The 13802-nt window shown below is 42.0% G+C and overlaps 2 protein-coding genes across 4 annotated transcripts in view; one reads left to right on the top strand and one right to left on the bottom strand.

Moving 5' to 3' along the window:
* The first annotated feature begins 272 nt into the window (after positions 1-272).
* Positions 273-6156, top strand: EFCAB9 (EF-hand calcium binding domain 9). Of its 2 annotated transcripts, none has more exons than XM_020870267.2 (4): positions 273-465; positions 3631-3779; positions 4541-4717; positions 5681-6156. In XM_020870267.2, exons 1-4 carry the CDS (start codon positions 330-332, stop codon positions 5873-5875), a joined length of 657 nt encoding a protein of 218 aa, XP_020725926.2. In that variant the 5' UTR covers positions 273-329; the 3' UTR covers positions 5876-6156. The 2 variants fall into 2 exon arrangements, with proteins under 2 accessions (XP_020725926.2, XP_020725925.2); XM_020870266.2 differs by having other exon boundaries at positions 273-477.
* A 3651-nt stretch (positions 6157-9807) lies between these two features.
* The window catches only part of UBTD2 (ubiquitin domain containing 2), a 58445-nt gene continuing 54450 nt past the window's right edge, over positions 9808-13802 (bottom strand). For both annotated transcript variants that reach the window (XM_020870255.2, XM_070476835.1), the window contains exon 3: positions 9808-12298. In XM_020870255.2, coding sequence (XP_020725914.1) covers positions 11901-12298 — 398 coding nt within the window. In that variant the 3' untranslated portion in view covers positions 9808-11900. The remainder of the gene's footprint in view (positions 12299-13802) is intronic.

Here is a 13802-nt window from a genome sequence, read left to right as displayed (position 1 = left end):
ATAATAATGAGCACAGTCTGTGGATGGGTGTCTTTCACTGACTTTGGAAAATTCTCATTTTTTATTTTTGGCCACCCTGCTTAGCTTGTGGGATCTTAGTTCCTCCACCAGGGATTGAACCTGGGCCTCTGAAGTGAAAGCGCCGAGTCCTCACCACTGGTCAGCCAGAGGAACTGTCACAATTTTAAGTTTTTATTGGCTGTTTCCTGTGATGTCTGACCTAGGAAGAGCTTTACTACCAGAGCTTTTCTCCACCCAACATTCTAGTTCTGAGGCAGAATTCTCTGTTCTACTTCAGGTTGCCAGTCTTCGGCTTAAAGGGCTCCATAATGAAACTGAAGCAAGGATCGTTTCTGTGGTACCTTTACCTGGACAAGCTGTATTGCTTATTATCTGTGAGAAATGTGAAGGCCTTGGTGGAGTATTTTCACCTTCTTGACGTGCACCGCAAGAACACCTTGAATGGTCAGTACTTCCGTAAGTGCTTCTTCTGGGTCGTTACTTGGTTTTTAATGAATGTGCAGGAGAACTTACGGAACCAGAAACTAGTTCATTAACATATGTGTTACATCTTCGAAATGAAGCACAGAGAAGCCCTGCCAGCCAAGCCTTGACGGCAGCTCAGTGAGGCAGACAGAACAAGTTCTGGGATTAGCTCTTGGCTGCACCTGTTACTCCTGGTGACTTGCAGAATGTCATCATCCTCTTTTAAGTCTAATTTTCTTCATCCATAAGTGAGGCTTCTAATAGTGGAGTGCATCTCATGGTTGGAAAATAACAATAATGAGGGACTTCCCTGGCAGTGCAGTGGTTAAGTCTCCGCGCCTCCACTTCACGGGCCGTGGGTTCAGTCCTCAGTTTGGGAGCTCAGATGCTTCATGCTGCGTGGTGCAGCCAAAAAAAAAGGTGATGAAATTAGATAAGGTACGGAAAGTGCTTAGCACAGTGCCCGGCACACTCTAAGAATTTAATGTGTCCATTATGACGACAGCTTTGCTGGTGGCTGACCCCACTCAGGCCTAACCCTCAAGAGTCCCTTAGCAAAACTTTCCTATAGAATGGGGGAACTGAGTCAGGTAATCTGCACGGTCCCTTCTAACTCCTGGTACTTGTGACCGAAGAGTGTTGATGAGCTCAACCCTGCTATTGAGTGCACAAACTAATAGAAGACCAATTACAACACTTTAGGGCTTTCTGTTTGTTCATTTGGCTTTTGTTTCTCTTTAGGACTAGGTATAGATAAGGCAGGGCTTCCCAGGTGGTGCTAGTGGTAAAGAACTTGCCTGCCAATGCAGGAGCTGCAAGAGATGTGAGTTTGATCCCTGGGTGGGTAAGATCCCCTGGAGAAGGGAATGACTAACCACTCTGGTCTTCTTGCCTAGAGAATCCCATGGATAGAGGAGCCTGGCGGGCTGCAGTCCATCAGGTCACAGAGTCAGACATGACTGATGAGACTTAGCATAAATAAGGTACCCTATTCACTCATTGTCATCTGAGGGAGAGAAATATCATTTATCAACAAGGAGTTTCTTCCATAAAAATTTTTTAGAGTTCATTCAATCCTTATAATAAAGATACCTTCATTTATTCACTTTCAAGCCTCAGATTTATACACAGTATGTCACCAAATCTTCCCAATAACCCAGTCCTAGATAAAGCACCTGTAGGGCACCTTGATATAAACAGAAAAGCTGGCCCCAAAACCCAAGGGTTTCCGACTCTAAAGCCCATACTCCTAAGTCTCACGAGTGTTTGCTGAGCAATCTGATCTCCCTGGTAACTAAGTCACTCCCCGCTGATGCAACACCTGAGAGATGAAGTCACACTTGTGTTTTCTGGTCACCAAGGGACCGGATAGCAACCTGGAGGAAGGCACAGGTGTGAGCTCTGCCTGCCAGGGATGTGGTGACGTACAGCCCTGGATGCTTGGCCCAGAGTCGGCTGGTTGAAAAACTATTTGTTAATTAGCTACTCAGCCTTACAATAAAACACTCCTCAAGAAGCAAGGACACAGGCAGGCGTCACCATGTTTACACATGGTGTGTCCCCAGTGCTCACACCCGGTGGGACGTGGGAAAGGAACACCAAGCGGCCATCAGACTCTCAGGCCATGACACTGTGTTGACTGGTGCACTGTACCCTTGGCCCGCTTCAGCCAGGACTCCAACCACACAGATGTGCTTTACAGAGTTAGTGGAGCCGCCTCTTGTGCAGGAGACACAAGACAATGTAACTAATGTGTATGTGTGCATGCTCAGTTGCTCAGTCCTGTCTGACTCTTTGCAACCCCAGGCTCCTCTGTCCGTGAAATTTTTCATGCAACAATACTGGAGTGGATTGCCATGCCCTCCTCTAGATCTTCCTGATCCAGGGACCGCACATGGGTCTCTTGCGTATCCTGCATTGGCAGGTGGGTTCTTTAGGGCTTTAACACTTTAGGGCTTTTTTGTTTGTTCGTCTTTTGGTTTTTATCTCTTTTAGGACTGGGTATAAATAAGGTAGGGCTTCCCAGGTGGCGCTAGTGGTAAGGAACCTGCCTGCCAATGCAGGAGCTGCAAGAGATGTGGGTTCGAAGCCCTCTGTAATCAATGGGCAAGAAGAAATCACATGAAGACAAAGTTACACTTGAGAATCTCTGAAATCTTGTGGGTGATCTGTACATACAACCTGTACAGCCACATACCACTGTGTAAACATATCACCATGTTTGTTTCTTCCATCTAACATTCCCCGAGACAGATGATGAGTGAGTGGAATTTCAGGCAAAAACCTTCCCTGTCCTTTAGACTACAGAGTTTTTTCCCTCCAATTGTGACTGCAGCTGCATTAACGAATGCACAGAAGATGCGGCTTCCCTGTAGGCAGAGCAGGGCTGTGGAGTCAGACGGCCACCTGAGAAGTCAGCTCTGCCCCTCCGAGTGTGGTCCACACAGCAGCGGCGGCCGCATCACTTGGGAGCTTGTTAGGATGCAGACTCAGCAGTCCCGAGCCAGAGTTTCTGATCACAGCCTCTGTGTCTGCAAGATCCCCAAGTGGCTGGTGTGCCCATTTACCGCTTGAGAAGCCCCAAGCCTAGCTGTCACCCAAAGCTTATTGTAAAAGGCTGTGTAGCTGCCTGGGTGCAGTGACACGCAGCACTTAAAGTGCCCAGCACCTGAGGTGCCTGATATCTCCTTTCCCCACCATTGAAAGCATTTGTGTTATGTAAGCATGAGGCACAGTGATACTTTTATAAAGAGGAATGATTTTTAAATTTCTTGTTTTAATTCTCTCAAGTGAAAGACCCAGATGAAATGTCAGCTTTTCCAAGAACATGTCCTGGGTCCCCAGTGAGAACTAAGCTCTCCCTTCTATGCACGAGGAGCACGTTGAGCCCTTTATTGGTTATATATACCCACCGGTCTGCTCCACCGAGCACACAAGCTGCGCCTGGGAACCAAGCCCGGCCCGCCCTCTCCTTCTTCCCAAGTCCAGGCACCATGGAGTGTGCAGTGGCAAAGCCAGAAACAAAGTATTATCATTACTATTGCCAGGTCAACAAGCTTCCAGCAGCACCACCATTTCTGTGGCTCCCAGATGCGGAACACTTTGGAACTGTTTCAGAATAACCCCTCATCTCCCTGTCAACAGATGTGCTGTTTTACCACTTCCTTCATCACGTGACTGACTTGACGCGGAACCAGATCACAGTTGTGTTCCACATGCTGGACTGGAATGCGGCGGGCGAGATTGGTTTTGACCAGTTCTACATGCTGGTGTGCATACTGCTGGCGCAAGAGGCGAGTAGCCAGTCAGACTCTGGGGCTGCGGCCACCATGTCGCCAAAGGTGGCACCACATTAAGAGTGCACCAGAATGTTTCTGCTTTTCACTGAAACAGGAGGAAGAAACAGGGCGAGTACTGCTTTTGATTCCTAAATGGTCCATCTATAACCTAGGAGTTCTGAAAGGCTACCCAGCTTCCCTCCCACCTTGCCTTTATAAAGAACAAATCTCATCATATCACATCTCTCCTTGGCACGCCCTTCCAGCTGGTGGGTCTTAAATGATCACCAGTAATCCCAGTTGCCTCTCTTCCTCAGTGATCCCCTTCCTCACAGAATATTCTGAAGGGGATGAATGAGCTAGACAAGACCTGCTCATCTTTGGGTACCCACCTTACCTTGCACATACTCCGAGAGTGTATTCACCTCTTTCCCTCTCCTTAAGGAAGGGCGCCTCGTGTCTTCATCATTTTATCGCCAGCACTGAAATTTTCTCATGTAGATTTTCACTGAACACAAGGAAATGCATTCTACTACTGAGAGTTCCATCTAGCAGCACTAATCACTACAGATAGCATCAGTTCCCCTGGAAGGCAGATGCTGGAGCGGGTCTGATACATTGACCACAGCACCCTTTCGGCCCTAAACGGCTGATTCTGCCTTTTGCTTTTAGCTCTCTAGGGAATGGACTAGTGAATAGATGAGTCTTGATGTAGCAAGTTTAGAAAGTAGTACCAACAATACTGTTCCTTTCCTTATGTTTTTCTCTGAAAACAGAACCATTTGGAAGAGCAATTTCTCTTCCGCCATTCCCGGCCTGTTTTTGAGTTGCTTGACCTGGATGGGGAGCTGAAAATTGGCCCAGACAACCTGTACATGTACAACTTTCTCTTTAATATTAAAAAAGAGCAACTCAGAGACCTCTACTATAACTTCGACATCACAGGTGACCGCGTAAGTGCAAGTCCCCAACATGTGGCCTAGCAGCGTGCGTGCTCAGTCGTGTCCAACTCTTTGTGACCCCCTGGACTGGAGCTCACCAGGTTCCTCTGTCCCTGGGCTTTTCCAGGGACAGGTTGCCATTTCCTCCTCTAGGGGATCTTCCCAACCCAGGGATCGAATCTGCCTCTCCTGCACTGGCAGGCAGACTCCTTACCCTGAGCCACCTGTGAAGCTGTGGCCTGGCAGCCCCTCTGTCCAGAGCTAGAGGACTGTGTCCTGACACCTACAGTGGAGACAGGGAAAGAGGAGGGAAGGAAAAACCCACTGGAGTGTCATGGCACTGGGATCATAAAACACCTGAGGAGATGGACAGGCCTCTGGAAGAGAGAGGATTGAGTAAGTGCTACACATCACATAATGTGGATATAAAGTGAGAGAAGTTTAGAGAAGGAAATTGTTAGAATTTTAGTTGAAAGAAGGAAATATTTTAATATGGCAGGAATTGGTCTTAAGAGGAAGGGTTATAGATTTTAATAAGTAGAAATGAAGAAATTCTTAGATGGGAACACATGAGTTAAATTCCAAGAGAAAACAGCTATGGAGAAAACAGTGAATATCTATTTCAAGTCCATTCAGTGAAGGGCCTATTCCAAGTCCATGTTAACTAGCAAGTGAGAGCTACAGTCTAAGCTTTAAAAAGATGGACCACACTGCGAGAAAGCTCAGATGGTAGCCTGAACATGTCTGGACCTGAGGTAGCAGAAGTAAAAAGTGCCCCTTGGTGCCTTTTGAGCCTACAATGGACTGTTTCTGGGTCTAGACTACAAGCAGACTGTAATTACATCCTAATTACTGGGCCTCTTTAATCAAGGTTCCAAGGTTTTAAATGAGAAGTGATTACAATCCTGCTCCCATCTGAAACAAAGTATCAAATCCTTTCTGAAATAACTTTCCTTTTTTCCTTCCCAACACAAGCTTCTTAATTACAAGGAATTTAAGCTGTTTACTATCTTCTCCATGGACAAATATCAGGAGAGTCAAAAAGCAGAGAAAGAGAAGAAGAATGAGAAAGCTTTACTCCAAAAGAAAGTGGCACAAGTTAACGAGAGCCAGAGAGAGAGTCTTCTTGGAACAAAACAGTTTGAAAGTATAAGTAATTACAATTGTTAACATGTCTTAAAAATAAATTTAGAACATCAAAGTAAGTATCTCTCATTTTTACACATGCAGGGTTCAGATGAGCGTTCAACCCACATATTCTTAACCTTAATAACCCTGAGGCCTCACATGACTCATAGTGATGTAATCACTTCTTCTTTTGACATGTCCCAGTTTTGCTGTTGCTTTTCAGATCAACCCTGTCCACGAGGGTCCCTGTGTATCGATTACTAGCTCTTCCTGGAGCTAAGCAGTTGGAAGTTGATGCTTCCCTAAGATTTGCCACAAGAGGTCCAATACTTTCAAAATTCTATTCTCCCAATCCTTAAGGCTAAAAACAAACTTCAAAATGGAAATGCGCCTCCACGCATAAGGGAAACTGACTTTTAAGGATATGGGGACTATGTTCTTCCTAGAACCTGAATTACTCTTTGATGAGTTAGGTGCTTAAGCAACTATACCAAATCTACTAGGGTAAAATAATTATTACATGTCCTTGTATAATTTTAATTTTTTGTGTGAGTAATGCCTTGAATAATTTGTAAGTGTTTTTAGCGTGGGATTTGTGAACCCTCCCTGCCGGACTGTACTGTGATATTAAATATAACTACCATTCAGTAAGCGCTTGCTATGGGTGAGGCAGGGGCTTCAGACACATGGCTTTATTTATCCTCCTAACCCTGCAAACCGTTACTCTCAATTTACAGATGAGGATACTGAGGTGTCAAGATTAAGAACCTATCTAAGGTTCTTAATGACTCACAGTGGTAGGACCAGAGTTCAAATTCAAGGTGCTTAGAACAACTGATCTAACTCACTTCAGTCCTAGCAGATCCTGTGTAAGTTTCACGCTGACATTTCACTGGCTCAGAAATCTCTTCTGCATAATGCTAATCACCCCATGTCCTTCGACCATAGATTTCAGAGGGACAAGTTTGGCCCCTGGAGAAATGCAACCCAATTCCTATAAACCAAGGATTTCTTAAAGACACACGACGTGATATAACTGACCACAGCATTCAGAGCTCTTAATCATCAACATTGCTTTGTCAATGGGCAACAGACAAGAATACTGCTTATCGAAAATTTTCATTCATAAGTCAAAGTTTTAATAACTGAGATCATGTTAATTACTATGAACATCCTTTGTATTTACTCTCATGGTCATGAGATTTTACTTACTTATGAGTAATGCTTAGAAATCAAACCTTCTCTCTTCCCCACAATGGTACTACAAAAACTAAATGTAACTAGCAAAAGACCAAAAAGCCCCCCTGAAACACACATCTCTTGATTTCTGGTTTATACATGGGGATAATGGGATCCATCTCAAGAACTGTTGTGAAGACCAGGAAGATGAAAAGCATCTCACTTAGAACAATGCTCTTCTCCCCTGATTTGGTGAACAGTTAATTCTCCAAGGAGAACACCCTCTGGCAAATAAGTTTGGACACTACTACACCTGTAAGAGTATTGTACTGAGAGACTAGCAGTATCTGGCTGGAAAATGACAGCAAGAGATTAACCATCATTTCAAAGAGCCTCACCACACCACTAGGCTTACCTTGGGATGGGTTTCTGCCTCTCTTCATGCAGCCTCAATAGCTCTTGCTACCAGACAGCCTTACGACCTGGGTGCAGTTCTGGAAGGAGAAACTGTGAGGTCTGAGGAAGGGAAGTCTTCTCTTTCTCATTTTCCCAGGGGAGCACGCTTGAGATATATAAAGGTAACTCAACAATAGTATATGTCTTTTTTTTCCCTCAAGCATGGTCTCTAAAGCAATGAAGATAGCATTCCTTTTATTGTTTTAGAATGGGGAGCAGGAAGGATTGAGGGATAGCCAAATAATAGGGTATACTAGGTTTTAATTTGGGCTAAATACATTTTTAAAAAAAACTTTATCTGTTGGCCATTCCACATGGCATGTGGGATCTTAGTCCCCAGACCAGGGATCGAACCCACACCCCCTGCACTGGCAGCACGAAGTCTTAACTACTGGACCACCAGGGAAATCCCTGGGCTAAATACATTTTAAACTAAAATTTATTCAATTAAAATTTCAAATTTTAAATAAAAGTTTCATTATCCCCACAGTGAGTTAATCCACTGTGCTATTAAGGGTAGAGTTTAGACCAAGCATGTTTAGATAAGTTTTTGGATGGCAGGAAAACTCTATATCACAGTTTTGTTAGAGTTCCTGGGCCAGCCAAGTGTATGTTCCCTAAGGAATCTCAGCAGTGGGTGAGGGGCAGCACTGGAGGGACGGGAGAACGCGAATGTAGCTGCAGGTGTGGCTCCAGTTTCAGTCCAGGGCCACGGGGCTACAGGTCCACAATCTACATCAGCTGCAAAGGGGAAAGAATTTCTTGCATTAGTTCTTAGCCAAGGACAACAAAAGGCCAAATCAACTTGGCGAACACCTGCTGAGAGGGGTCATTATTCATGTCCTGAAAAATCTTCTATAATCTGTGTGGGTAAGACCTTAGGAAGAAAACCAAGAAGCCATAAAATACAAGACTGATAGATCTGACCATTCAAAGCAAAAATTTTACATGATAAATTACACAAAAACAAATGATAACAGATGATAGAGAACAACAAATCCTATATTAAGGGCATTATATCCTTAATATAGAAAAAATATCCACAAATCAAGAGGATAAAGACCAAAATGGATTAGGAAAATGGGAAAACATAGATAATTCATAGGAGAAAAAAAAAACAAAAGCAAAAACAAATAGCCTTAAAATATACAGTATAATGCTAAGTTTCACTCAAAGGAAAAAAACAAACTTAAATCACAAGACACAGGTTTCCACCTAGACTGTCAAAGATCAGAAAGTTGGTCAGGGTATAGCAAAATAAGAGCAGACATAGTCCACAGCATTAAACTGGTAAAAATCCATTTGGAGGGCAAGTCAGCATCTGCTCTCTAGATGCATACACTGATCGAGCAATACTCCCTCTTCAGCAATGTATTCCATAGTTGTACACAGACACAAAGATGTAACTACAGAAAAGGATATTTCACAGGAGCAGTTTACAGTGCCAGAAGTCTAGGAAGACCTGTGGTACTCCAAACAATGGAATACCACTGCAGCTATAAGAGGAATGAAGCAGATCTAGCTCTAGTTATAGGGAACAATCTCTAAGATTCACCAAAATCAAATGTATAGAATAGCGTATGTTATTTATGAAAAAGACAAGGCAGGATGGGTGAATATATTCACACACACTAGAGCAGTGGTTCTCACACTGGCATCAGCAGTAGCAGCATCACCTGGGAACTTTTGGAAATGCAAATTTTTGTACCCCCCCGATTCAGACCTACTAACTTGGAACCTCTGGGAAAGGAGTCCAGCAATCTTCATGTTTTTTAAATCTGTGTTTTTAATAAGCCTTCCAGGTAATTCTGATGTATGCTGAAGTGTGAGAACCACTGTGCTAGAGTATCTCTAAAGATATCCAGAAAACTGGAAACAGCTGTTACCTCTGGAGAGAAGAAATGCGAGACGAAGAGCAGGAGTCGAAGAGAGACTTTTTGGTTATGTTCGGATTTTTTCCCATGTGTGCGTATCCCCTATTTTAAATAAAAATTCAACAATCAAAACCTGCCACTTTGATCCAAAATGGATAATCCTTCTGAAAAACTGAATGATGGGTTTTGGTTTACAGCATGATTCTTAAAAGAGACCAAGGTTTCAATGCAGCAAATAAAGTATAAAAGTATATCTATAAATGACCATAAAAAAAAAAAAAAGACCATGCATGGTTTGATACTGCAGAGTCTAGGTTTGGTGATACTGAACTCGTTATTTACTGACCTGGAAGGTTTTTAAAAGGGGAAAGATCTTTTCAGAAGTTTTATCAGAAAGAAGCAGATTACTCTTACTGTGGACAGTAATAATAGTTAAACACTCAGAATAAAGGCAAAGACAAAGAGAAAAATTGAACTTTTTTTTTTTTTAAAAAGCACAAAAACCCTACATACTAAAATTGTACACATCAAGTATTGGTCCAATCTTATATCAATCTATTTACAATTAAACAGCACCATGGTTTTCTCACCTAGGTTAGTTAAACATGCCCAGAAAATTGTTATTCAAAGTATATGTTCCTTTAAAATAAAATAAACTCTTAACAGAGCTCAAATCCTCAACAAACAAAAAAACTTTTACCAACCATAGATAATTATATCACCAAATTTACTTAAGAAAAATAGATTTGAACTTTTTTTTTTCCTCCAGTTGACAAACTTTGAGAGATGCTGCTGTTTAATGTGGCACACAAATTAAGAAACATTTTGATGATGGGGGCATTATACTAAAACACCCTCACATACCTCCACCTCCACATATAAAAATATTCCTTTGGAATTAATGCTGCTGTCTCCTCTTGAATTTAGATTCAATTATCAGCAAAGCTAAATTAAATGCAGCCACAATCTTTAAAATGATTGCATAAAAAAGAGAAACAGTTAAAGCTCTCAGAAACAGGCTATGTTACAATTATAGATATTGTATCTAATCAGGCTATAGGAAATTTAATAACATTTTAAACATAACATTTAAACTAAATTAGCAGTTTGTCTGCTATTGAAATTGATAATGGTGCTTCACATCCAAAATGAGTGTGGAGGTCTGATTACTTCCCATTTAAGAACCACGTGAGTGCCTTCTTGCCTCTGCTTCTCCATCTCACAGATTCCCAGGGATTCAGAGATACTGTATGTGCTAGCCTCCTTCTCACCTATGGAACCAACTTTGAAAAGGCTCTGAGTTAAATACAATCCTTGGCAGCTTTATTCCAGTCATTGTACAGAAAAATCAGATTATCCCATGGAATTTTTCAGTCTTATAATCTGCAGATGCTTCTTAATTTGCCTCTAGGAAAGATGAGAGAGGAAAATTCTCATCCACCACAACTACAGGTAATAGTGAGCTATGGTAAGCACTGAAGTATAAAGCAACGTATCATCATTAGGTCTCACTGCCGATGTTTAAGTGATGTCAGGAAATTTTTCACTAGTAAATTATGACTTGAAATTTTTTTTCTGAAAGATTGAAGACAGGCACAATTCTCCTAGGCACAGACAGAATGGGTTTTCCTTACAACCTTCCTGCAAACTGGGGGAGACAAGATAATTACTTTATTGATTCTGTGCATTCCCTGGCCTAGTATGCATGCATTTTGGGCACAGTTAGCTCCGAAAGTTCCAAGCAGAATAGGTAGATCAATAAAGGTATTATATATATAGTAGTGACCTTCTAAGCCTGGATGTGAAAACAGCTTCATTATAACAGACATTTCAAAATACTTATGTAGCAAGAAGACAATAGACTTTTCAACTAAGTATCAGTTGAAAATCAGAGATCTGAATGCACTGACTAAATTATTGCCTAGTGTTCCAGAAAGATGCCTGCCACCAACGCGCTAGAAAGGCACCAAAATTTAGTGTGAACGTAAATAAGGAGCTCATCCTATGAGCATGGGAATAGCAATCCTGAAACACAATTTGCCAGTCTCTACTCCTTTATGGCTAAATATTACTTGAGCAAAGAACTAAGACCAGAAAAGTTATTGAACCTCAAGTACTGCTCTGTTTAGTTTCCATTTCAAAAAGCTCAAGTTTTATAACTGTTATTGATGATTTCTGGAAATTATATTTAAGAACTCTGTATTCACAGGTGTTTGATGCTGTTCTTCATGGATGCAATCTTCTATTTACAGTCCAAATCATTTAAATACAGCCATTACATAGTTGTTGGGTATTTTAAAATAAAAGGTTATCTATTTCTTAATTGCCTCTTGAATTAGAAATTGTAATTACATGAGTCTCAAAGGCTGGCTCTTTGTGTTTTATTAATTATTTTTGTTGGTCTCCATCACAGATGGAATTTTTCACTGATAATTCCTCAGAACTAAATCCATTCATACGGAATTCAGAGCAGTGAAAATAGATTTCACGCCATAGAGTAGGAAATGATAACAATAAAAAGGGGCATGAAGGATTTGGGGACAGCCAACAGGACTAGGTCAGTTCTCAACTGGTGTTGGATTCTGCAGAGGTTGGCTCATTATAACCTGTACAACATAGTCCTTTGGGATCTTCAGCTCTTCCAATTTCATTTTGTCGGTGAGAGGTCTGCCAGAAAAGAACCACCGCTGACTAGCTGGTTCCACTCCTTCCGCAGCATGCAGCCGTCTCTTCATGTGGTACACTGTGTCTGTGCTGCGGACCACAAGCTTGAGGTCTTTGCCAGTGGAGAGGCGCAAACGGAGCTGAGATTCATACCCAGAATTGGGCGGTGGCTCAGGAATATCCAGAGTCTCTATGTCGCTCTTTTCCTCTATCATGTTGATTGGTGGTGCCAAGCAATAGACTGGAAGCTGGTATCTATTCCCCAGTTCATCATAGCACTCTGTGAGTGCACCTTCAGAAAGGGAAGAAATGAAAAAGGGTTTAGCCTAAATGAATGCATCTTTCTTTACATCGTGCAAATGCTCAAATATCGCACTGGCTTGCCACTTAAAAGGGAAAAAAACGTAAAATAAGACCAATCTCTGTCAGTGGTCAACGACCATTATCAAGGCCCGTGACCAATTATCTGAAAAAGTGAAAGTGTTAGCTAGTCGCTCAGTGGTGTCCGATTCTTTGCAACCCCGTGGACTGTAGCCTGCCAGGCTCCTCTGTCCATGGGATTCTCCAGGCAAGAATAGTGGAATGGGTAGCCATTTCCTTCTCCAGGGGCTCTTTCTGACCCAGGGATCAGACCTGGGTCTCCTGCGTTGCAAATTCTTCGCTGTCTGAGCCACCGGGGAAGCCCCCAATGATCTGAGTGTTTATCAAATGAACCAGGGCCCTAGCTCCTTACCCTCACACTTCTAAGTCATTTCATACCTAATTTACATTTTCATTAAAAAAAAAAGGGGGAAAAAAGCACACAAAATCCCAATTTACTAATATATCAATGCTCAGACCAAATTAAGTGGAAATTCAAACTACAGTGGGATATCTTTTTAGGAAATGAATCAATTAACCTTAAAAAAAAAAAAAAAAAAAATCTCTAAGCCCAATTCTCCACAATAGTGTCCCAGAGTGGTTCTCTTAATGCCTAGACTTCCTTCGCCAGAAGACCTCAGTAGAAAGAAATCACAAACTAGAGATGACAAGCTTACCAGCTGCCACTGGCTCATGGCTTATATATGAATCTCATTAGCACAATTACCACAGAAGTGACTGAGGTGTTTTATTTATCCTAATTATTAGTCAATCTGTTACAAAGAAGCTATGGGTTAAAAAGGAAGAACAAAAGGAGTATGAAGTTTATAACCCACTGCTAAGGGGAGGGGATAAAAAGTGTTTGCAGTTTAAAAGAAGATATTCCATGGTTAATTTCTTTATAAACTGCATTGTAATTACCAGAGCTTCCCTTGGGGAACTTGAGGGCATACTGAATGAATGCTTTATTGTAAGGTATTCATAATGTGTCCCTTGTTCAATATAGATAAAAACCAAAATCATCTATATACAAAACACTCATACATAGGCTAATGAATATGGGAAGTGGGACACTGAGAAATGGTTATCAATGAACAGGTGAGTTAATAAACTGATCTCTGTGGCCACTATCAATAGGCTGAAAATACAAAGAATCCCACATGAGACTGGAACAGTCACCAAGGCACCCAGGGTTGACCTGGGCATGCTTTCTGTGTTACATAAGATGGGCTGGGGTGAGACCTCAGTCACCAAGTATTGATACACGTGAATCTCCCCTTCCTCTGTGTTTAATGTGCAGCCTCTGTGTTGTTCACTAATTAATCTGAACACTGCTATGACACTGTGAAGATGGGTATGTTTCAAGCCTAGTTGTGATCACCAGCAGTTTCCTACACTAGTAGCCATCACACTGTAGTATGCTAATTATAAAATCA

Source organism: Odocoileus virginianus, chromosome 14, assembly GCF_023699985.2.
Source record: "Odocoileus virginianus isolate 20LAN1187 ecotype Illinois chromosome 14, Ovbor_1.2, whole genome shotgun sequence".
Taxonomy (NCBI): Eukaryota; Metazoa; Chordata; class Mammalia; order Artiodactyla; family Cervidae; genus Odocoileus; species Odocoileus virginianus.
The sequence above is the reverse complement of the archived record's forward strand: the minus strand, read 5'-3'. Positions and strand labels throughout refer to the sequence as shown.